Source organism: Castor canadensis, chromosome 2 (genome assembly GCF_047511655.1).
Source record: "Castor canadensis chromosome 2, mCasCan1.hap1v2, whole genome shotgun sequence".
NCBI classification, from domain to species: Eukaryota; Metazoa; Chordata; class Mammalia; order Rodentia; family Castoridae; genus Castor; species Castor canadensis.
In genome coordinates, this window is record NC_133387.1 from 133,494,606 (window position 1) to 133,520,273 (window position 25,668).

Sequence of the window (25,668 nt, forward strand, 5' to 3'; positions counted from 1 at the left end):
CACCAAGATGCTTGCTGCAAGCTCCTGCCACCTGGAACCCCCTTATCATTACAGTCAATGACATAAGCACAGTGCCTTGGAGAAGCACTCCACTTTTATCCTTAGCATAAAATGCAATCAATAGCTGTGAAAGGGAAATCCATTTGCCCTTTCAAAGAAAATGAAGCCAATGACCAGCATTTGCAAAACCAAGAATTATTTGTAATCTGATATGAAGAACTTCAGAAAATTCTGATTCCTGAATTCTCAGTTAATAAATGGTTAATTAGTGGATCAATAAAGCATTTAAGCTAAGAGAGCACAATAGCAATGCTGGCTTGGCTGATTCAAAGATAGATTTACTGCAAAAGAAACTACCTCATTTCAGTGATAAGTAGATGTAACAGAAGGAAAGAAATGCACTTTTTTACTTCTCTGCTCTTCCAGGGGATTTTTAGCAACAACTGGTAGAGGGAAAAAAAAAATTGCATTGCACCCATCCTCTGAATAAGAGAAACCAGAAAATACAGAGACTAAATAAATGAGTTAGAGAGGCAGATGAGCTTCAGCCATTTTCACTACTTCTATCAAGACACTGAACAACTCAGGAATGCCTTCACCACCACTCCCTCTCAGCTGCCCCAGCACCTGAGGTGGGAGACAGCAAGAGTGCTCATGCAGTCAACAGCGCTGGCTGACTGACACCAATGTCTTCCCCTACTTCAGGCGCTCAATTGGCCCACAGGTAAACTGTCTGGCAGTTTCTCAAGGCCTCCTAACAGGCCAATTTTCTTATTGCCTTAACAGGACAAAACACCATGAAGGAGATAAAAAGTTCTATTAACACAGAAGTAATGCTGACTAGAATACAAGAATGAAGGGAAATGAGATAATTATAAGCAAAAGCAATGTCACCCAGATACATATAAAACCACTTACATTTATATGATGTTTTATAAGTTATAAGTGATTCTCACAAGCACCCCCATTAAAATCTTAATACTTTGGGGTAGATATTCTCATCATTTCACAGACTACAAAACTGAGGCTTAGAAAGGCTATGCAAATGATGTGCAGCAAAGCACCAATTTAAACAGGTCTTTCAAGTGTATGTTAATTTTACATGTAAGAGTTACAGCCAGCAACAGGCCATACAAAACAGCACAGTTGAAATTATCTTCAAAAGCCCCTCAAAATGCCCATAAAGTACAGAATAGTGCCATCTTCAGTAGGTGTAACGTAGCTAGCTTCTCCTCCAGCAATGGAATAAATATTTATTTATTCAGGTGAATGCGGAAAAAGTAAGCTGACTACATTCAGTGATCACATTGTACACAAAAACGTGCTGCTCTTTCAAAACCTCACTCACACTCAGGCAGTCTCATGTGGACCACTGGGCTGCTGTCAAAGAGAAGAAGACTGAGGGAGTAACAGATTCACAAGGACACTGAAACATTATAATCATCATACGTAATAGCTAACCAAGCAAAAATGTAGGCAAAATCACAGATGTTAAAAAATATGTCTAAGCCAGGCACACACCTGTAATTCCAACATTTGGGAGGCTGAGGTGGGAGGATCATGAGTTTGAGGCCAGCCTGGGCAACACAAGGAGACCCCATCTCAAAAAAATTTGTTTGGCCAGGTGTGGTGGCTCATAACTATAATCCTCTTACAACACAAATTGGGTCACCATGCTCTTGTTTATAACATTTTCAAGATTTCCTGTGCATTTAGAATGAAATCCAACTCCTTAAAAAGACTTACAAGCATCTGGTCTCTGCTTCTCTTTGGAGTCTCATTGTAAACCACTTTGTCCCTTCATTTACTATGTCTGGTCCATTTTCAGCTCCTTTCTCACATCAGGGTCTATTCATATGTTCTTCCTCTGCTTACAACATTTTCTCTTTCATTTTGCTCTTCACATGACCAACAGAGTCCCATCTTTTGGGGCTTGGGATAAATGGTGTGTGTGTGTGTATGTGTGTGTGTGAGATTGTGGTCCTCTGACTGCCTGTGTTATAGGAGATTGCTCCTTGTTACTCTCTTACTCAACCTCTTATATGGTTGCTGCACAAGCAGACCCAACCACGTACTCTAAAAAAATTACTTCAGATGGTATCAGAGTCAGGGGAATCCTACAACTGCTTTAAGTCCCCCAAAGCAAGAGGCACATCTACTGGTCTTTGAATGGTCCCATTCCTAAACCTGGAAAGTATATTAAAAAGACTAATGAAGTTTGTTTGGCTTTGGATGTCCTCTCTCTTATCCTCTACTTTTAGCAATGTGTGGCAGTTGTCAACTGGTTGATATACACATTTTAGTTACGGCTTCACTGACAGTAATAGATTTCACTAGTCTTTACAACATGCTTAATGATGCTTGCAATGTCCCCTCAAGGCCCACATGTTAAAAACTTAGAGCTAGTCTGGTGTTATTGGGAGGTGGCAGGACATTGTAGTGGTGACCTTGAAGGGGACTGTGAGACCTAGTCTTTTCCCTTCTCTCTTTTCACTTTCCACGCATGAAGTAAACAGTTTGCTCTGTCATGTGCTCCACCATCATGCACTGCCACAGCCAAAGCAACAGGGCCAATCATTCATAGATGGAAACCTCTAAAACTAAGAGAGTAAACTTTTTCTCTTGTAAGTTGATCATCCTGGGTATTTGTTACAGCATTGGAAGGTTGACAAACAATGATTAAAATACTCTGAAATTCTAATAAGCGCATTTCTGTGTTCTTTAACAGGATCATGTGATCTTGTTAATTACTGACAATTTCTAATAATTCAACTAACTTTTTAGTTCTTTCACTGCATTGTTATTAATTACCATTATTTTATTATTTATTACTAGTTACTTTACAGTGTCTATTATGTAAGAGAGACAGCATGGTAAACTGGAAAGAGTCTGGGTCTTTTAAGATGAGTCATAAATGAATTCATTTGCCATTTGGAAACTACTAGTTTTGTGGTCCTATGCAAAGAGTCTATAAGATGGGAGGTAAAGACATGGCAGGATGGTTATGACATTATTGTCATTATGACAATGACGTGTAAAGGCACCCAAGCTCTATCCAATCTGACCCTGCTATTCCATTCCTATGATAGAATTCGAGGGGACTGGTAAGATTTTACCAGGCACTGCTCATGGAAATTATAAGATGGCCACAGTAAGACTGAAGGTTGTTTTAAAATCACTATTGACACTTCTGAAAAAATTCTGTCAAAGCATTTTCCTTCTTTGTTTTTTGTTTTGTTTCCAGCATTTTTTTGAAACTTTTTATTTTGAAATAATGAAAGAGTCATAGCAAGTTGCAAAAACAGTACAATGACAGTACTGGGTGAGGTCCCCCTTCACCCAGTTTGTCCCCAATGGTAATATTTCAAATAATAATAGTATGATATCAAACCCAAGAAAATGGCACTGGTACAAGCTACAACACTTATCAAGTTGCACCTATTTTAAATACACTCATTAGCATGTGTACGCAAAACTGTGTGTAGTTTTACTTAATTTCAACATCTATAAAGATTTTGTCTCTTATAGTTGTTATGTTTCATAACCTAATAATAAAACCAATATTTATAAAGTATTTACAATAAGATATATGCTATAAGTTTGGTTATAATTCTGATGTGTTCTACAGGCAGAAAATCATATTTATGCCCTTAAGGTTTTTCTGCAAAAGTAAGCGAAGCGCCGTGGCTCATGCCTGTAATTCTAGCTACCCAGGAGGCAGAGATCAGGAGGATCATGGGGTTTGAAGTCAGCCTGGCAAATAGTTCAGGAGATCCTATCTCGAAAAAACCATCACAAAAAAGGGCTGGTGGAATGGTTCAAGGTATAGGCCCTGAGTTCAAACTCCTGTACTGCAAAAAAGAAAGCAAGAGTAATAGACCCAAAGTAATTCAACTAAACTTCTCTAACATTTGTTAAAACTTTAGGTGCTAGGCACAATTCCAGGTATAATGCAAAATAAAATATAAGACATAGTTGTCACCCCAAGATTTAAGAGCTGTTAAGGAACAGACTCAGTATTATTAAACTTGATGCAATTTCTAAAAACAACATTTTTTTTTTTAAGATACAGGGTCTCTGGGCTAGCCATCATTTTGCATCTTTCTGCCTTCTGAATGATGAAATTACAGACATGTACTGCTACACTTGGCATCAACAGAACACTTTTCAAAAGCAAGTCTCAGTCTTTATTCTACATAAGATATGCATAAAAGATTTTGGGTAGAAAACAAAGTAACTGTTCTCTCTAGGTCTATGCCTATCAGAGTGAACAGCAGCAGGCTATTAAATGAAGTGTTGGCCTGTGTGACTTGTTAAGGTAATAATAATCAATGGCAAGAAACTAATTTTTAAAGATTTGCAAAACATAAATTATTTTTTTATTCATATGTGCATACAATGTTTGGGTCATTTCTCCCCCATTTCCCCACACCCTCCCTTACCCCCCACCCCTCCATCTCCCCCCACCCATTCGCTACCAGGCAGAAGCTATTTTGCCCTTACCTCTAATTTTGTTGAACAGAGAGTATAAGCAATAATAGGAAGGACCAAGGGCTTTTGCTAGTTGAGATAAGGATAGCTATATAGGGAGTTGATTCACATTGATTTCCTGTGAGTGTGTGTTACCTTCTAGGTTAATTCTTTTTGTTCTAACCTTTTCTCTAGTTCCTGGTCCCCTTCTCCTATTGGCCTCAGTTGCTTTAAAGTATCTGCTTTAGTTTCTCTGCGTTGAGGGCAACAAATGCTATCTAGTTTTTTAGGTGTCTTACCTATCCTCATACCTCCCTTGTGTGCTCTTGCTTTATCATGTGATCAAAGTCCAATACCCTTGTTGTGTTTGCCCTTGATCTAATGTCTGCATATGAGGGAGAACAAACAATTTTTGGTCTTTTGGGCCAGGCTAACCTCACTCAGAATGATGTTCTCCAATTCCATCCATTTACCAGCGAAAGGTAACATTTCGTTCTTCATGGCTGCATAAAATTCCATTGTGTATAGATACCACATTTTCTTAATCCATTCATCAGTAGTGGGGCATCTTGGCTGTTTCCATAACTTGGCTATTGTGAATACTGCTGCAATAAACATGGGTGTGCAGGTGCCTCTGGAGTAACCTGAGTCACATTCTTTTGGGTATATCCCCAAGAGTGGTATTGCTGGATCATATGGTAGATCAATGTTTAGTTTTTTAAGTAGCCTCCAAATTTTTTTCCAGAGTGGTTGTACTAGTTTGCATTCCCACCAACAGTGTTAAGAGGGTTCGTTTTTCCCCCTGCATCCTTGCCAACACCTGTTGTTAGTGGTGTTGCTAATGGTGGCTATTCTAACAGGGGTGAGGTGGAATCTTAGTGTGGTTTTAATTTGCATTTCCTTTATTGCTAGAGATGGTGAGCATTTTTTCATGTGTTTTTTGGCCATTTGAATTTCTTCTTTTGAGAAAGTTCTGTTTAGTTCATTTGCACATTTCTTTATCAGTTCATTAATTCTGGGAGAATTTATTTTTTTAAGTTCCCTAAATTTTCTGGTTATCAGTCCTTTGTCTGATGTGTAGCTGGCAAATATTTTCTTCCACTCTGTGGGTGTTCTCTTCAGTTTAGAGACCATTTCTTTTGATGAGAAGCAGCTTTTTAGTTTTATGAAGTCCCATTTATCTATGCTATCTCTTAGTTGCTGAGCTGCTGGGGTTCCATTGAGAACGTTCTTACCTATACCTATTAATTCCAGAGTATTTCCTACTCTTTCCTGTATCAACTTTAGAGTTTGTGGTCTGATATTAAGATCCTTGATCCATTTTGAGTTAATATTGGTATAGGGTGATATACATGGATCTAGTTTCAGTTTTTTGCAGACTGCTAACCAGTTTTCCCAGCAGTTTTTGTTGAACAGGCTGTCTTTTCTCCATCACATATTTTTAGCGCCTTTGTCAAAGACAAAGTTATAGTTATAGTTGGTTATAGTTGTGTGGCTTCATATCTGAGTCCTCTATTCTGTTCCGCTCATCTTCATGTCTGTTTTTGTGCTAGTACCATGCTGTTTTTATTGTTATTGCTTTGTAATACAGTTTGAAGTCAGGTATTGTGATACCTCCAGCGTTGTTCTTTTGACTGAGTATTGCCTTGGCTATTCGTGGCCTCTTGTGTTTCCATATAAATTTAATGGTAGATTTTTCAACCTCTTTAATGAATGTCATTGGAATTTTGATGGGAATTGCATTAAACATGTAGATTACTTTTGGGAGTATCGACATTTTTTACTATGTTGATTCTACCAATCCATGAGCATGGAAGATCTCTACACTTTCTATAGTTATCCTCAATCTCTTTCTTCAGAATTTTATAGTTTTTCTTGTAGAGGGCATTCACATCCTTTGTTAGGTTTACACCTAGGTATTTGATTTTTTTTTGAGGCTATTGTAAATGGAATTATTTTCATATTGTTCTCAGTTTGTTCATTATTAGTGTATAGAAATGCTAATGTTTTTTCCATGTTGATTTTATATCCTGCTACCTTGCTGTAGCTATTGATGGTTTCTAGGAGCTTCTGAGTAGAGTTTTTTGGGTCTTTAAGGTATAGGATCATGTCGTCTGCAAATAGGGATATTTTTACAGTTTCTTTACCTATTTGTATTCCTTTTATTCCTTCTTCTTGCCTAATTGCTCTGGCTAGGAATTATAGTATTATGTTGAATAGGAGTGGAGATAGTGGGCATCCTTGTCTAGTTCCTGATTTTAGAGGGAATGGTTTCAGTTTTTCTCCATTAAGTGTAATGCTGGCTGTAGGTTTGTCATATATAGCTTTTATAATGTTGAGGTACTTTCCTTCTGTTCCTAGTTTTCTTAGAGCTTTTATCATGAAATGGTGTTGGATCTTATATTTTTCTGCATCTATTGAGATGATCAAGTGGTTTTTATCTTTGCTTCTGTTAATGTGGTTTATTATGTTTATTAATTTTCATATGTTGAACCACCCTGGCATTTCTGGGATGAAGCCTACTTGGTCGTGGTGAATGATCTTTTTGATGTGTTGTTGAATTCAGTTTGTCATTATTTTATTGAGGATTTTTGCATCAATGTTCATTAAGGAGATTGGCCGGCCTATAGTTCTCCTTTTTTGGAGGTGTCTTTGCCTGGTTTTGGGATAAGTGTAATACTGGCTTCATAAAATGTGTTAGGCAGTTTTCCTTCCCTTTCCATTTCGTGCAACAGTTTAAGGAGGGTTGGTGTCAGTTCTTCTTTAAAGGTCTGATAGAACTCAGCAGAGAATCCATCAGGCCCTGGACTTTTCTTTTTGGGGAGACTCTTGATTGCTGCTTCAATTTCATTTTGTGTTATAGATCTATTCAGGGGATTAATATCCTCTTGGTTCAGTTTTGGATGATCATATGAATCTAGAAATCTGTCCATTTCTTTAAGATTTTCAAATTTATTTGAATATAGGTTCTGGAAGTAGTGTCTGATGATTTCCTGGACTTCCATGGTGTTTGTTGTTATCTCCCTTTTGCATTCCTGATTCTACTAATTTGGGTTTTTTTCTCTCCTCATTTTAGTCAGGTTTGTCAGGGGTCTATTGATCTTGTTTTCAAAGAACCAACTTTTTGTTTCATTAATTCTTTGTATGTTTTGTTTGGTTTCTATTTCATTGATTTCAGCTCTTATTTTTATTATATCTCTCCTTCTACTTGCAAAACATACATTTAAAATGAATGTTTTAAAAGATTGATTATATTGATTATATAAATTGATTTATATATTTTTTTCTATCACTTACAATGAAAAATGTATTCATTTTGGCCTTAGCTCTGAATATACAAATTTAGAGATAGATCTTTTGATACAGCTTTAGAAGGGAGTCATGCTAAATACTTGGATGCTTTTCACCTGTTGCTGGAAGAGATTTGTTTTTAACTACATTGACTGTACCATGAGGAATTTAAAATTTTGAAAGAACCAGTGATTAAAAGCAAATTCAGGAATGAATTTCAAACTGTAAAATTAACCATATGGCTAGCATTAGCTCACAAGAGCATTCAGACTCAAAGTAGAATGACTTTTCTCAAAGTGAAGACCATAGCAAGGCTCTGTGCAGGAAGCAAGAAACAAGCTGAAAAGCTCAGAGCTTTTGGGAACCTGATATCATTGATTCTAAGTCATTAGAACATTTCAGTCACTGACATCAACACTTTCTTCCCCAGTTTTCTTTCTCCTGTCCACATGTTCTCTACTTTCACTCATTACTTAGGAAAGATAAGACAGCAGGAAAGAGCTGGGTGCCGGTGGCTCACGCCTATAATCCTAGCTACTCAGAAGGCAGAGATCAGGAGAGTCATGGGTTGAAGCCAGCCTAGACAAATAGTTTGCAAGACCTATCTCAAAAATACCCAAAAAAGAGCTAGCAGAGTGGCTCAAGTGGTAGAGCGCCTGCCTAGTAAGTTTGAGGCCCTGAGTTCAAACCCCAGTACTGCCAAAAATAATAATAATAAATAAGCAAAAAAGCAGGAAAGAACCAGATTATTTACAGATTGTATTAAACAAAGAAAATATCATGCCTACTCTATCCTTTCCCAAAATAGGAAAATAACTATACTTCTATGTTATTAGGTGATAGAGAAGTCCTTTAGAAAATGTCCAAATGAAAATCCCGAGAACAATAATTTATCAATTTAAATTAATTTGAAGTTTCAAACATTAGCTGGTAGATAATTAGATTACAAGCATAACCAAGAGGAGAATATGATCAAAATCCTAAACTTTTATACTCTCAAGCAAACTGTGTTGATAAACAAATTATTAGCACCCAGGATAGCAAAGTAGGAACATTTTCCAACTCCTCTTGAATCTAGTCTTACAGATATAATTTCATTGTTTAATTACAAGCAATGTGAATTCTCTAAATACATATAAAATGTAAATATAAGAACACATTCTTGCCAAGCATTGGTGGCTCATGCCTGTAATCCTAGCTGCTTAAGAGTTGAGGATCATGGTTTGAGGACAAATCCAGCAAATAGTTCACAAGACCCCATCTCCAAAACAACCAGAGCAAAATGAGCTGGAAGTATGGCTCAAGTGGGAGAGCACTTCTCTGTGAGCATGAAGCCCTCAGTACAGACTGCAGGCCCACCAAAAAAAAACAAAAAACAAAAAACCGTATTTTCTAGGTTTGATAATACATGCCTGCAAAGCCAGCACTCAAGAGGCTGAGGCAAGAAGATTGCAAGTTTGAGTTCAGCCGGGGCTACACAGTGAGACCCTGTCTTAAAACAACCACCACAAAAAAGAAATAACACCTTATTCCAAAGCAACTCAAATACAATTTGTTTTCTTACTTTGTTAGATAGTCATATGCAGTTTACAATGCAAATAGCCATGTAAAAAAGAAACAAGCACACCCACTTCAAGTCTCTATGGACATATGCTGCCTCTGTGCTTTATATCCTATTTTATCTTGTACAAAAGCTGCAACTTCACAATAAATAATTATTCCATACAAATAAACTCACCGTGCTTTAAACACTGTTAGTATTTTGATTGTACACTGAAATCACTAGAATTTTAAACTTACAATAACAGGCAACAAAGTCCATGTGCTATCCTTGTAGATAAAAATAATACACTAATATATATTATTAATCTATGTGTGGTTTCACTTATGTTTTCAGTGGTAGCATTATTTTGCATTAAGTCCTGACCAAGTGACAGAATCTTCTGAAATACAGCTGGTGGAGTCAGGGATGCAATTTGTGGTAAACCCAGTGGAGTCTTAGAAGTCCTCATTAACTAAGGCTCTAAGGAAATGATTCACTGATCATAGACACAATGGAGCCAATAATCTTCACTGACTGCTGTCCCATAGCATATTATCATATGACATGCAGGCAGCTTGGAGAGATATTATTTTCTAGTTGGATATTTCCTTCTGGCAAGCAAGTTATAGAATTTACATAATTTGAACTATCAGCATGTTCTATATACCAGGTGAATCACATTAAGAACAGTAAAATCTATTATATAACAAACAGACCTAAAACTCTAATGAAGTAAATTCATCAAGAAGGAACACACACACTCACATTCTCATCATTCATCAATTTCACCACGTTTCTCAGACTGTTTTAGAATTACCTTAGGGACCTCCCATATTCATTTGCAACACTCTTAAAACTACAATGAATGAAGGCAGAGATTACGAGAATTAACCTACAGAACTCACAAAGATGCTTACCTGGTAGTCTGGTTTTGTAAAATAATCCAAAGAGGAGATATGGTCCAGAAAGATACTGAATTCTGGAGGGAGATGTTTCAACATGAGTCTATGGTCATATCTCTCCTTAATGGAGCCTACTTGCTCCTTAGAAGTAAAGAGAAAGGAACCAAAGTCAATTTCACTTGGCAGCTATGCATTAAAAGACCCTCAATAACAGTCTCAAGGGAATGCACAGGCAATGAGGTGGCAGTAATTAAATACAAAGAACTAAGCCCACAGGAATAGCTTTATGCACAATGCTTTAAGGTAGAGGCAGGGAAAACATACTATGACATTAAATCAAGAGTAACTAAGTTTTGTACCAGTGAACTAATAATCCCAAAATTAGTAAATTATTATTTAATCTTAAATTGGGACTTTTCTCTATCAATACCTGTTTATAGCTTTCTAATCAAACAATATAATGTGACAACTAAAAACTAAAGGTTCACTTGGTTTAAAAAACAGTGAACCAGTGAAATTAAAAACTAAGGAGAGCCACAAATCAAATCAGAAGCAATGGCTGTACTTATAAATTAGTATCTGTTCTCCACGTACATAGAAATTATAACATTAATTATTTCTCTAATATCAGGAGAGAAAAATATATGTACTGGGATACAATGAAGGTGCATACAGATTTTAGTCTTATATTTATTTATTTTTAAATAAGTAAATATTTAAATATTTATAAACACATTTATTTTTAAATTTAAATTAGTTTACATTTGATACATAAAAATAAAAAGTATACACATTAATGGGGTAGTCTGTGATGTTTCAATATATGTATACATTATGTAATGCTTACTAAATATATTTTCAACAGAAGTTCTTACTGAGGACAAATTTTTTTTTATTTCCTCCCTTACCAAAATTGACATTACTGCTTCCGAAATTACCTTGTCCTTAATTTTTCTCCAAGGCAGCTGACCAACCACAAATTCCACCAACATGTAGAATAAGGACCAAAGGTCGTCATGTCTTCCCATTTCCTTGATAAACAAGACAGAATTCAGTTTACATTATATTACTAGTCCACCTGAATATACTGCATCGTTTAAGGCCTAACCATTTTGTTTCACCTTATGCCTAAAAATTTAAATGTATTTCCCATAAAATTATCTGGCAAATATATGTATACATCTATATAATTATACAGTAATCTGTATGGCAGAAATAAACATATATGTAAGGTTTTGATATAAAGAACACCTTCAAATGGAGATGTAGTTCAATGAGTCTTTGCCTAATATGCGTGAGACCCTGAATTTGATGGCCAGTACCTCAAAAACAAACAAATAAAAAACAAAGACTCAGAAATCCTAAAAAAATATATTTAACAACATATTAATTAATGAGTTCATGAAGAAGGGAGGATGGTTACCTAGCATGCATAAGGCCCTGGGTTCAATCCCCAACACTGGGGGAAAAAAAATTAGTGAGCGAAATCCTAAAAGCCAATTTTATTTTAAAAATTTGGAAATGAGAAGCAAACTGCTGTTGAGGCTCTAGCTTTGGCTGTTTTAGGGGCATGTGTAATGGGTTTTAGCAACATAAAAGAGGATGGCCTTGGTCTACTCAGGACAGGAGTTATAGCTGAGACACATTTCCCACTCCTAACACCACCACATTGGCAGGACCTTCATGTAAAATTTGGTGTGTATATACTACAATAATGCCTTTTCCTATAAAATAAAATTGTTACCAAGAAGACAAAGTGAGTGGGTTTTTTTTTTTTTTTTTTTTAGTGCCCTAAGAATTTGTTAATACAGGCTGCCCTTCATTTAGATTTGGGGATTAAATTTATACAACCTGTATGATATGGGAAATCAAACCCAGAAATAAACTTCAAATGATATCTGGGTGATCGAGTCATACAATAATGGTAGAAACATGAAAATTCTCTTAAATTCAGGTCTCACTGGTTCTAGCTGCATTTGTGTGTCACCACATAAACTAACAATTGTGCAACTGTGCTTATATGTAAAGCATTCTACCTTCAGGTGTGTTGAGGGGAGAAAAGAGGATTAAGAACAACTGCTTACTGCATACTATCAAATTCCTCTACAAAGTTTAGATGAACAAATAATATTTAGGTTAACCAAGTAAATTTTAGGTTTAAAAAGTCTATAATCTCTTTCTTCTAGCTATTTGGTTATTTATTTACTTATTTTCAGTGGTACTGGGCTAGTAGCTATTTTAGATATGAACACTTACGTAGTCATTATAACCTCTGAAAATGTTTACTCTGATCTCGAAAAGAACATTGTATTTCACAGATTCCAGTACTGACATAATCCTTTAATATAGTTAATTGGAAAACCTAGTATTTCTAAGCTTTTATAAGAATCTATCCGGAAAACAAGAGAACTTTCTTTTTGAGGCAGAATAACTGATCAGATACAAAATAAAGCAATACTGGATTAAACCAGAGTTAAAATGTTTGGCAGAGTGTCACACAATGATAAAAATACCTTTACTAATTTCAATTTATAATCACATCATAAGACACCAAATTAACTGGCGCACATAAAACCACAACATATTCTCCCTATTATATCTATAGCACTGGTCAAATTTTCAATAAGGCAACTTTGGCTTTACAGAACAGGAAGAAGGTTAAAAAAAAAAAGTATCAGGAAAAAATTTTTCTTTATTAAGGAATCACTTACTAAATTTCTTAGCTCCATGCAAACAAATTTAAAGATGTAGAGAGAATCCATTAAATTCCACCTCTCATACTCATAACTAGGACCATGGGCATGGCTCAAGAGGCTGCCTACCAAGCGTGAAACTCTGAGTCAAACCCCAGTGCCATCAAACCAAACAAACAAAAAATCCTAAGCTAAAAAATTGTAACTTCAGCTCAGGATGAGAGGGCAGGGAGAATCAGAGTAAATAAAGAGAACTAAAGAAAAGAGAAAGACATTTTAAAAAATTTAATCCAAGAGGAAAGTGATCATTTACAAATGTGAACACTTTAAAGTTGTCTGCACTTGAGATCTTCAAGTGTGGAGAGGTTATCACAGATTAGATATATATTTTAAATAAAATGATATATTTTATTATGTATTAATAACATGACATTTCTTGCAACAGAACACAGATATTCTACCTCTTCAAGAATATTGTAATATTGGTTTCTTAATATTTATACCTAATTAAGGAGACACTCCCCATAGACACAACCTTAGCTATTATCTTTTCTGGCAAATTCAGTTTTATTTTCTATGCAGCTGCATGAATCTATTATCCATCGTACATTTTACCACGTATTAGTATTATGAACTCCTTTAACATCAGTACCATGCAAAAAAAAGAATGAGAACAACCACCAGGTATAGTAGCTATAGAAGGGATTCTCTGCTCCTGAGCACTTTCTGCACCTTTGTCCTATAATATGAAGAAGTCAACGTGAGCCGGGCGCTCACTCCTGTAATCTTAACTACTTGGGAAGATGAAGTTGGGAGGACTGTGATTCGAAGCCATGCTGGGCAAATAGCTTGAGAGACCCCCATCTCCAAAATAACCAAAGCAAAATGGACTGAAGGTATGGCTCAAGCGGTAGAGCCCTGAGTTCAAACTCCAGTCCCACCAAAAACAAACAAAAGTCAATGTGACTTAAGGCATCAGTATGCATATACAGATGTGACTCTAGTTCAGATACCTACCCTGTTCCGATGAGCATTGATTGATGCATAACGAACTGTCCCTCGAAAGCCTGCCACAGCTCGAGGCTACAACAAAGCCAAGCAAGAATAACAAATCAATTTCAAAAAGCAACAGATTCAGTGCAATTGAGCACATGAAGTAAATGTGAAAGCATGTATTACTGTCAAAATAAAACATCATTTATTGTAATTTCTAACTCTCTATTGTGAAATTACAAAAAGGTAGAGAAAAATATCTCTAATCCACACTTTAAAAAACACTCATGCTTTAATTTATATATTTTTTTCTACCTACATATTTAAATATGGTGACATGAAAGCACTGGGCTGGGGGTGAGGCTCAGTGACACTTGCCTAACATGTGCATGGCTTGGGGTTTGATCCCCAACATCATACCACAAAAAATACGTATGTGTGTCTAATATATATGTGGTAGCATTTATGACATATATACAACTCTTTACATTAGAAAACATTAAAAACTTTCAGATATCCAGATCATGCCAAGCATCACAGCATATATATGTATATATATATATATATATATATATATATAGACACACACATATATATGTATATGTATGTGTATATATATATATGTATATGTATGTATATATATATATATATATATATATATATATATATGCATATATATTAACATTCAAGCACTGTTTACAAATATGCATCTAGTAAGACCATGAGGAATCACTAAATAAGATGCCAATCTCCCATATCTTGGCTATTTCATTAAACATAATTCAAAGGTGGTAGCAACTTATACCTTATACATGCAATTTATATATTAAAAATTCAAGTTCGTGGTTACTTAGTATGTGCCAGGTACTGGGTGTGAAGGCAAACATGAAAATTACATGATCCCAGACCTTGGAGAGTGCAACTTTGAATAAAGCCTAAATACTTTTTATTTGTCCCACAAGAGTTTCTCTTTTTTTTTTTTGGCGGCATTGGGGTTTGAACTCAGGGCCTCACGCTTGCTAGGCAGGCACTCTTAACACTTGAGCCACTCCTCCAGCCCTGGCCTACAAGATTTTCTATGATCTAGCATTTGATTCATTCCATAAAAAATTACTGTACTTTCTTCTTTCCTAGCTTAACTCTGCACTTGCTAATTCTTTCCATTGCATGTCTCCCATAGTAGCACTTCTTACTCTACGTTAAGGCCTCTGCTCAAATATTACCTCCTTAATCATCCTGATGTAAAATACTTCAGTATTTTGAGTTACTTGAGAGTAACTCAAGCCATAGAGTGCCCGCCTAGCAAGTATGAAGCTGAGTTCAAACCTCAGTACCACAAAAAAAAAAAAACCACTCTTCCCACCTACAATGCCACTCTGTTTTCATATCTGCTGTATTTTTATATACCGTTTACTAACCCAGATCAATTGTATTTATATTTTTGCTTTATTCCCTACTTGTGTACATTTTTACATTTACTGGCTGTTTCCTTCCATTTTACAGGATATAGTCTGTGAGTTAAGGTCTTGCTTATTTACAAACATAGAAAAAGTCTCTAAGACGTAAGCAACTTGTCTGAGGACTCATTTGGTTACTTACATCTGAGGACAAAAATAACTTGTCTGAGGCATCAACTAAGGTTTTAAATTTAAAATCATATGCTGTTTCCATTCTACCACTTCAAAATGTTCAAGTCAGTCCCCTGAAGAGTCGTGCACAGATGGCACTATAGCTCAGTATGAAAACTAACAAACCTGAAAATGATCTTGGCCAATCATTTTCATTAGTTTTTTTCTATGATTTCAAATTTCCCACAGTATGCATTTCTTTTGTAGTCAGAAAAAGACTAGTAACACTAGCTACTCAGGAGGATTGCGGTTCAAAGTCAGCCCAGGCAAATAATTCAGGAGATCCTATCTTGAAAAAAACCCATCACAAAAAAAAAAAAAAAAAAAAGGCTGGTGAAATGGCTCAAGGTGTAGGCCCTAAGTTCAAACTCTAGTACCACACAAACACACACACACATAAAAATATCCTAGGTTAGGGGTGTAAATCAGTAGTACAGCACTTGCCTGACATGCTCCAGGTCCTTGGTTCAATCCCCAGCACCACAAAACAAAACAAAACATATATCTCCACCCTCTTCCTTACAAAAGTCATTTTGATCATGTGCTGTACAGCATAAGAGTAAGATGAACTGTTTATGTGTTCTTTCTTCATTTGCTATTTTTTGTAATCTGTGTTTAATTTATTCAACCTAGGTGTCTATTTCACTTCTTTCATTACTCTTCCTTTAAATATTTTTTGGATGTTTTGGCTATTTTGGCCACTGCCAGTGGATCACACTTGCAATCCTAGCTATTTGGGAGGTTGAGAGTGGGAGGATCATGGTTTGAGGCCAGCCCAGGCAAAAAGTTCACAAGATAGAAAAAAAATTCTATCTCAACATAAAAAAAGAGTAGGCCTGGTTGGACAGTTCTGCGGGAAGTGTAAAATAAGAGAAACATGGTTCAGGCTAGACTGGGCCAAAAGTGATATCCTATCCCCAAAATGGGCAGAGAAAAAAGGCTGGAGATGTGGCTCAAGTGTAGAGTACTTGCCTACTAAGTATGATGCCCCGAGTTCAAATTCTAGTAATGCCAAAAAAAGACAACTATTTTGAAAGTATCCTCTACTTAGTGATAAGTCTCAGTAATCAAAATTTTCTGCATTCTTTTAAAATCTCCTTCATTTTCTTAGTTGCAGGTTTCTCAATATTTTCCTAAGACATCATGACTAACAGGAATATTTAATATTCTCAATTTGGTTGGTGGAACTCTGAAATTAGAGATTTCTGTTTCTAGAAGAAAAATACTTAAGAGGATATATGAAAACCTACTAGCAATCCTTTTCAGTAAATAACATTTCAGAGGCTGTACTTATATTCATTATGTTATATAGCCCTCAGTTAACATATTGTTGTTTTTGTAGTATACAAATTTGCTCAGTTTCATTCCAATAACTGCCAGGATGAAACTCTCCAGACCTATTATCACATTCTGCTGTCCAGTCCAAACTTAATTGGACATCTAGACCTCCCTATGATGGATTCTCACCAAGACTAGCCCAGGAGATTCTTCCCACTTACAAATACCCAAGACCTGACTCTTAATTTCACTTTTACCATGGAAAGATTGAAATTGAGGTAAAGAGATATCAGCTGGTTAGACAAATGTGTTTGTTTGGGTGGGTGGGTGGGTGGGACTGGGCTTGAACCCAGGGCTTCATGCTTGTAAAGCAGGCACTCTTATCACTTGAGCCACACCTCCAGTCCATGTTGCTCTTATTTTGGAGATACGGGTTTCATGAACTATATGTCTGGCTTGGCCTTAAACTTCAATCCTCCAGATCTCAGCTTCCCAAGTAGGGATTCAGGCATGAGCCACCAGCACCCAGCTCACATTGACTTCTTCACATTACAGGACAAAGGTGCAGAGAGGAACAGAGGAGTAGAGAAAGCGCTATACACTGACATGCAAAGATCACCCAGATATGCTGTTGAGCGAGAAAAGGAAATGTACAGAATGTGTATTATGTTACCTTTTGAATCAAAAAGGGAAAAGTAAGAATATTCATGTGTACATGCACATAAAGAAATTCTCAAAGAACATCTCAAGAAACTAGTAAAAGTAAAGCTACCTAGGGTAAAAGTAGGGGATGGAAGAAAGGACCAGGAGCAGTATAGGAAATGAGTGGATTTAGGATAGGCAGGAGTGAAATGGAGACTGATTTCACTGTTTTGGTTTTTTTCAAGTCAGGTTTATTGAGATATAATTTACATACAGTAAAATTCATTCTTCATGTATACATAGTTCTATGAGTCTTGAAAAAAATATAAAACCATGTAACTATTACAATTGAGAAACAGAATATTTCTATCACCCCCGAAGTCCCTGAATGCCCTTTTGTAGACATCCCCTAACCCTACCCCACCACTGGCAACCACTGATTTTTGTCTCTCGTGAGTCTTTTGTATTATGTAGGTTTGTTTTAACCTTTTTTTTTTTTTTTTTGTGGGACTGGGGTTTGAACTCAGAGACACCTTGAGCCACTCCACCAGCCCTTTTTGTAAAGGGTTTTTTTGAGATAGGGTCTTGAGAACTATTTGTCCTGACTGGCTTCAACTATGGTCTCCTGATCTCTGCCTCCTGAGTAGCTAGAATTACAGGCATAAGCCACAGGCACCCAGCTTGTTTTAACCATTCGAATTGGTATACAGTGGTATCACAGAGTGGTTTTAACTTGCATTTCCCTAACAATTTATGATGCAAAGCATCTCTTAAATGCTCATTTTCCAACTTTACCTCTTCTTTGATGAAATATATATCCAAATCCTTTGCTCATTTTTATTGGGCTGGTTTTTTTTTTTAAATTGAGTTGTGAGAGTTGTTTATAGATTCTAGATTCAAGTGTGTGTTTTGCAAATATTCATTCCCAGTCTGTAATTTGTCTTCTCATTGGCTTAGCAGTATCTTTCAAAGATCAAAACTCTTTAACTTTAATGAATTTTTAATTCTTTTATTTTTGTGTCACATGAATATATTATTTACCCAAAATTTATGCTTAAAAACATCTTGAAAAAAACTAAAAGTAAGCTTTTAAAAAAATAAATACCTACATAGTACTTGAATAAAATATATTGGGCCTCGAAGGACCAATTGGATTAAAATAGGAAAAAGGAAACACATTTAAGGTATATACAACATGTGACTACTACAAAGAGGAAGGAAACTACAATGGGTGTTAGGGAACAAAAACTAGTATGGCTGAAGCAAATGGTGAGTGATAATAAAGGAAAGGTAGGTTGGAGCTAGGTTAAAGGAAGGCTTTGAATGTCACATTAAGGTTTTAGTTTATTATGTGCAGTTAAATGGAATTCATCAATTTTCTTTTCTTCTTCTTCAGATGAGTCTTCCTATGTTTCCCAAGCAAACAATCCTCCTGCTTCAGCCTCTCAAGTACCACCCACCTGGCTCATCAAGTTTTAAGTGATGACTGAGGAATTGTTTAGGATGTTTACTCTGGTGAAAGTGTAAAGACAGAGCAGAAGGAGAAGGTTGGGAGAACAGTAAGAAAAGTATTTTAATTGTTCAAATGAAGGGAAGGGAAGAAAGAAAGAGAAAAAGAAAGAAAAAGAGAAAGAGACCAACCAACCTGGAAACTAGGTCAAGTGCAGAAGCAGTGTGACTATGAAGGGAAGAATGAATACTAGATGCACTCATAAGAGAAAAATCTAGAAGAAAGGAAGTACTCTAGGAATGAGCTCTACTCTACCACTAGCCAAGGAAAAGTAAGCAATAAAAACTTGTAGCTCCAATTCAGCTAAGCTAAGAGAGAAAAAAACTTAAAATACTTCCTACCCAGGTCACTACAGCCCCAAGCATTGAAAGTTTTAACTGAATGGTTGGGAAGGAAGCAGCAGGAGAAAATACACCATTCCAAGAGCTTAGACACAAAGAGCTAAGGTATAAGATGCCAGCTAAAGGGCTGAGGAAACTGGGGCATACTTTAAAAGGAGGAGAGAGAAAAATGAATGGGCAGAGTCAACTCTTAATTTTGTAAGATGTATGATTAATCATACATCTTAATAGTGAAATGGTAGAGGCTTTCAAACCCTTCGTGATTACAAAATATTTTATACCCTGATTATACCACCCAAACCCCCAAAAAGATATATGTAAAAACTCTTGAAATTTGATTCAAGTCTGTACCCAAGTCAACAATATTGTATCAACATCAATCTCCCAGTTTTGACAATGCCCTATGTAAGATATTATCAATGACTATGTAAGACACTATAATTATGAGAAGCTAGATAAAGGGACATGGTAACTGTCCCATTTTTATAAATATTTATCTATTTCAAGATAAATAAAATGAAAAAAATTTTAATGTTTAATGAGCCTTTTAAATTAAGGGACCAATTGTTATTCCTTTTTGGTCAGCCAAGAGTATGTACTACCACACCCATCCCATACATTTAAGGTAGAATAATAAAACACATATGGTGTCCAGGTAGGTTAAGAAATGACACATTATCACCTGTAATGCACAGTAAGTCCTTCTTTCCTGATCATATCCCTTTTCCTTCCTCCAGCAACACTGTCCAGTGGAACTTGGCATGGTATTGGCAGTGCTGTGTATCTATCTACACTGTCTAATATAGTAGCTGGTAGCCACATGTGGCTATTGAGCAGAAATGTGACCAGAGCAAATGAGGGACTGAATTTTAAGTTACAGTTAATGTTTAAGTGGCTGTTGTATTGGCCATGTAGCCCTGGACATATTCTCCATTCCACAGTTTGCATTAGTCAATTCCTTTTCTTTTTTTTCTTCTTGACCTGAGGGTACTTCTTTTAGAGTTAGGGAACAGATTCAGGGAGCTACCAAGGCAAGCCTTCACACTTTCACCTTATAAATTTAACTCATTCTTCTTTTCCTGAATTCAAATTCCAGTACCTCCAGAAAAAAAGAAAAGAAAAAGAAAGATATCTGTAATAAGAATTCAAGGCTGCATCTGAGTGCTATTATGGTTCAGATATTTATCTTTTTACAACAGTACTGGGGTTTGAACTTCAGGGCCTTGTGTTTGCTGGACAAGCGCTCTACCACTTGAGTCAGCTCTTTTTTGCTTTAGTTATTTTTTAAATAAGAGCTACAGTTTTTGGCTGGTTTGGCCTTGAACCATGACCCTAACATCTCCACCTCCCAAGCAGCTGTCAATTACAGGCATGAACGGCTGCTCCCAACATTGTCCAGATCTCCACTGCCCCAAAGTATAAATGGTGAAGGCTTGATCACCCTTGGTGGCACTGTTGGGAGGTCATGGAACCTTTAGGAGGTAGGGCTTAGTAGGAGGAATTCAGGGGCTCATGCTTGTTAAGCAGGCGCTATGTTAGATTTCTAAGCACTCATTTCCTCTTGTACTTCCCATCAGTTGTCAAAAAAGAGGGGGAAAAAGGAAAAGGAAATAAAGAAAAGAAACATAGGGAGAAGGAGTATTCCTTCACTCACATCATGGGTCAGTGGAATAGAGTGATCTCAGGTTAGATTAGCACAGGGTGAACCAAGCAACAGGCAAGCAGATGTCTCAATATTTTGTGACACTAGGCTCAGAGCCACTCAATGCTTCTCCCATCACATAGAATTTTATTTTAAAATCACATGGATTTTATATTATTTCCAAAAATCTACCTAAACTGGATGCTGATGGCTTACACCTGTAATCCTAGCTACTTGAGAGGCTGAGATCAGGAGGATTGCAGTTCATGGCCAGACTGGGCAAAAAGTTCTTAAGACCTCATCTCCAAATGAACCAGAACCAAATGGACTAAAGGCATCTCCATCTGAATGTCTCAGATGGAGATGACTCAAGTGGTAGCGTGCTTGCTTTACAAGCATGAAGCCCTGAGTTCAAATACCAGTCACACACACACACACACACACACACACACACACACACACACACACAAAATCTACCTAACTTTCCTCTTTAAAAAAATACCCTACAAAATGTGGGGTAATCACAATGGACTGTTGTATCTGCAAAAACCAAATAAATGAGACACAGGAATGGTGTGTGTATCTGAAGCAGACATGGAGTGGGATGGCATGACATTGGGCACATTGTCACTGCTTAGTAGATCTGTATTCTTTTGCAGAGTTAGACACATTCAAATTTCCTTGGTATAAGACATAAAATATTAAGTACAAACAAATGTTCTAGGAGTGATTTTTTAACATTTAAAAATCCTCAAAGGAGACTTCTATTTCTAGATTTTTGATTGTAGAAGCTATTCATTTTTCCTGCTGTGCTTCAATACAGTCTGCTAGTTCCTCTGAGCCAAGGGCAGATGTTGCATGCCACTCACTTAGATAGCCCTGAGAAATAAGCCAATTCAGTGGTCAGCACGGTTACCTGTGGAAGGCACAACCTAGCTTAGCCTCCCTCACCCCTCATCTCACCCAGTATGCAACTGGGAATATCTCCTGATGGAGATGGGCCTCCACTCAGATGGAGCAAGGCAGCTTGCTTGCTCTGACCCATGATGGTCCTCGGTGCCAGCTCAACCCTAGAGACTAAGGAGGTGGTGTGATGAGGATCAGAGAGCCTGCTGTGGGACTCCAGAGAGATCATGAAGGGTTAACTCTTCAATCCTATCAAGTGGAGCAGGTGAGGAGACAGCAGGGGGCTTAATAAAATGAGAATTTGTACTTTTTTCCTGCCAGTTTCCTTTCCATCAGCATTCAAGACTATGAGTAAACTTAAGCTTCCTCTCGGAGTAGGGCTGACCATGCTGATTCTGAAGCAGAAGAGCCTGCAGATGCCTCCAAAACAGCCTCTTCTCTGAGGAACTCGGATCTGCAAAACAGGCCGTGCTGAGGAGGCCTGAAGACCTCAACAATGAAGGCAGCACCATCACTCTGGGAATTCAGCTGCAATACCCCAGGTGCAGAGCTCCATGGAAAGCTACAGGTTCTAGGGAGTAATTAGGGCCAGGCCCCAACCTGGGCACAGATGCCCCACTTTGGGTGTTGTGACTCAGTGGGGAGCTGCTAAGTTTTCTGCCTGAGATGGATCTTGTAAACTTGTGAACAAGGCTATCACTGGAGAAATAGTGCTCTAAACACTTGATAAGTTGATACTAAAGAAAAACTAAATATGAGCAATGGTAGGAGACAGCTTTGGTTGAAATGGCCCCCTAAGGTAGTGTCAAGGTTTTACATTTCCTTCTTAACAGCAAGGAAAATAATAAATAAGAATGTATCAAAAAATTATGTGTGTTTTTTATACTCTTCTAAAATCCACATAGCAAGACAAAACTAAAGATATATAGATTTTTACAGATAACATGGTGCATCTAGATAATCCAAATAACTAAATTCAAGTCTCCTGAAAGCAATATACAAAATTGTACTATATGGAACAAATATACAAAGGCAACTTCTATATTTACATTACTGGAACAATATGAGAAAATTATTTCAAATATAATCATGATCCAAAAAAGTATGAAGTTAATTTTATAAAAGATTTAAAGAAAACTATGAAATCCTACCGGCATAAAAATCCTAAAAGAAAGTAGCAATTTATACATAACTAAAGAGAAGAGTGGGGGTATCGCTCAGTGGCAGAACACTTGCCTAGCATGCACCGGGGCCTAGGTTCAATTCTCAGCACCACAAAAACAAAACAAACAAAAAACCTAAGGAAGGACTGGAGGTGTGCCTGAAGTAGTAGAGCACTTGCTTTTACAAGCATGAAGCTGAGTTGAAACCCCAGTCCCACCAAAAAAAAAAAGGAAGAAAGAAAGAAAGAAAAAATTCACTCTTCCAAGTTAAACCCAATTCTTGGACTAAACCAGTTAGGGTAGTCGGAGGAAAAACTTACAAACCATATAAACCCTACTGCTAATCATACTAAAGTTACTATACTATTCAAACAACAGTTGTACAGCCCAACAGTCCTCCTGTTTCCCTACTATGTTTATTCTCTCACTTTCTCATTTAGCTATTTCATAAGTTCTCTTCAACCTCCAATACCACTCTTTGCTCTCAGCAAAAGGCCTTCTCTATTTCTTTACTGAGAAAATCAAAGCTGCTTCCAAACCTAAGTGCCCACTTTTACCTGCGTCTCTGTATTCTGCCTTCTCTTATTTGTAACAGAAATGCTCTTGCTCTTGTCTAGGGGATAACTTCCCACTGGTGTCTGCCCAGTTCTTCCCCTATCAGCCGCACAAGAAGTTGGCTCCTATATGGTTCCTGCTTTATCTGTATCATCAACTTTTCATTCTCAGTACACATAAGAATGCTACAATAAATACAATCTTTTACAAACAAAAGAGGGAGGAAGGGATCCTGCTGTCCTTTCAACTACTTCCCTGATGTTTACACTCCACTTCTCCACTTCCTCTCCCTAACTCTCCCTTTAACTCACTCTAGGTTTTCACTGCTCCACTCTTATTGAAGCCATCTACGGTTTCACCTTCAGAAAATCTAAATGGTCAGTTCTCAGTTCCCACTTTACTTGACTTCTCAGTAGCATTTAGCACAGGTAATAACCACCTAGCCCTTTCTGAAACACTTTATTTGATTCTCAAGATACTACTCTTGGTTTTCTTCCTGTGTCACTGGCTGATTCTCCTCACAGATCTTGGCTGGCCCACATGGTTCTTCCCTATCTATCATCAACATTGCTAAAATACTTCAATAGGTGATATCTGATATCATCCAGTTGCATTTTTAAAAAAATAATATTTTTTTTGGCAGTACTGGGGTTTAACTCAGGACCTCATGCTTGCAAGCCAGGCTCTCTACCACTTGAGCCACTCTACCAGCTCTGTTTTGTGTTGGATATTTTTGAGATAGGGTCTCAGTGAACTATTTCCCAGGGGCTGGCTTTAAACTGCAATACTCTTCTCTGCCTCTTTAATAGCTAGGATCATAGGTGTGAGCCACAGGTGTCCAGCAATAAAATTTATTTTTAAACATCAGAATAAAATAACTCTAATTTATATCTCTAGCTGTGATTTGTTTTTTGTTTTTTGTTTTTTTTTGGTGGGACTAGGGTTTGAACTCAGAGTTTCACACTTCAAAACAGCTACTGTACTGCTTGGGCCACACCTCCAGTCCATTTTTGCTCTGGTTATTTTGGAGATGGCGTCTTGAGAACTATTTGCCCAGGCTGATCTCAAACTGCAAGCCTCCCAAATAGCTAGGATTACAGGTGTGAGCCAGCAATGCGTGGCAGGAGTTGTTCTTAATTCTTGTTTCCTTCATATCTCATCTCCAATCCAGAAGTCTTATTGTATCTATTTTTAAATATATCCTAAATATGACCATTTCTCACCACCTTCACTGTATTACCCTAGGGTCCCAGTCACCTTCAACTATCCCTGGATCATGACATAACTTTCTAATTTGTCTCTCGGATTCTGCTCTTGTTCTCAATAGTCCCTTTCTTTACATAGTAGCCAAGGGTGATTTTTAAAAAAGAAAAAAAAGTTCTAAAAGTGGAAATGTTGATATGTGGAATAGAAATGAGATTCCGTAAATGTATTTAAATCCAATAAACAACATAGGATCTAAGTTCTTTACCTGCCTGACTACCAATTAGCACAAGAATATTACTAAAGCTGAAAGCTCTGCACAATTTCTAGGCAGTTAAATTTTCATGCAGCTATATTGTAAATACAATTTAGATTCATGTATATAATTTATATTGTTAGTTCATTAACAGATCATGTAACAGATTGTATAACTTCCCTGCTCAAAATTTTGGAAAAGCTTCCTATCATAGTTGGAATAAAATCTATCTCTTTTACAAAGTCATACATAATCTGGGGCCAATGACTACTTCAACCTGTCTCTCTCCACTTACCCTTTCTTTACTATGTCGTAGCCACAGAGGCATCCCTTAACATACTTTACTTATAATGCTTCTGGGCTTTGTACTTGTTCCCTCTGCCTGAATATTCATATGGCTTCTAGATATTCACATGGCTTGCTCTCATATTTCATTTAGTTCTCTACTCAATACCTCCTATCATCTCAAAAAAAGTGTGTTATCACAAAAAATGATTTATTTGTGTATTATCTGTCTTCCCCATTAAAATACAACCTCCATAAGAGCCTTGATTTGTCTGTTTGTTCACCACTGTGGTCCCAGCACCTAGATCCACATCTCACACATACTATGTATTCATTAAATACCTTTTATGAGTAAATACACAATAAC

At 36.9% G+C, this 25,668-nt stretch overlaps 1 protein-coding gene across 9 annotated transcripts in view; it reads right to left on the reverse strand.

The window, feature by feature from the left end:
- The window catches only part of Ttbk2 (tau tubulin kinase 2), a 168,605-nt gene that overhangs the window by 34,554 nt on the left and 108,383 nt on the right, over positions 1-25,668 (reverse strand). For all 9 annotated transcript variants that reach the window (XM_074065775.1, XM_074065770.1, XM_074065767.1 and 6 more), the window contains 3 exons: positions 13,917-13,982; positions 11,145-11,237; positions 10,222-10,347 (listed from right to left, as the gene is read on the reverse strand). In XM_074065775.1, coding sequence (XP_073921876.1) covers positions 10,222-10,347; positions 11,145-11,237; positions 13,917-13,982 — 285 coding nt within the window. The remainder of the gene's footprint in view (positions 1-10,221; positions 10,348-11,144; positions 11,238-13,916; positions 13,983-25,668) is intronic.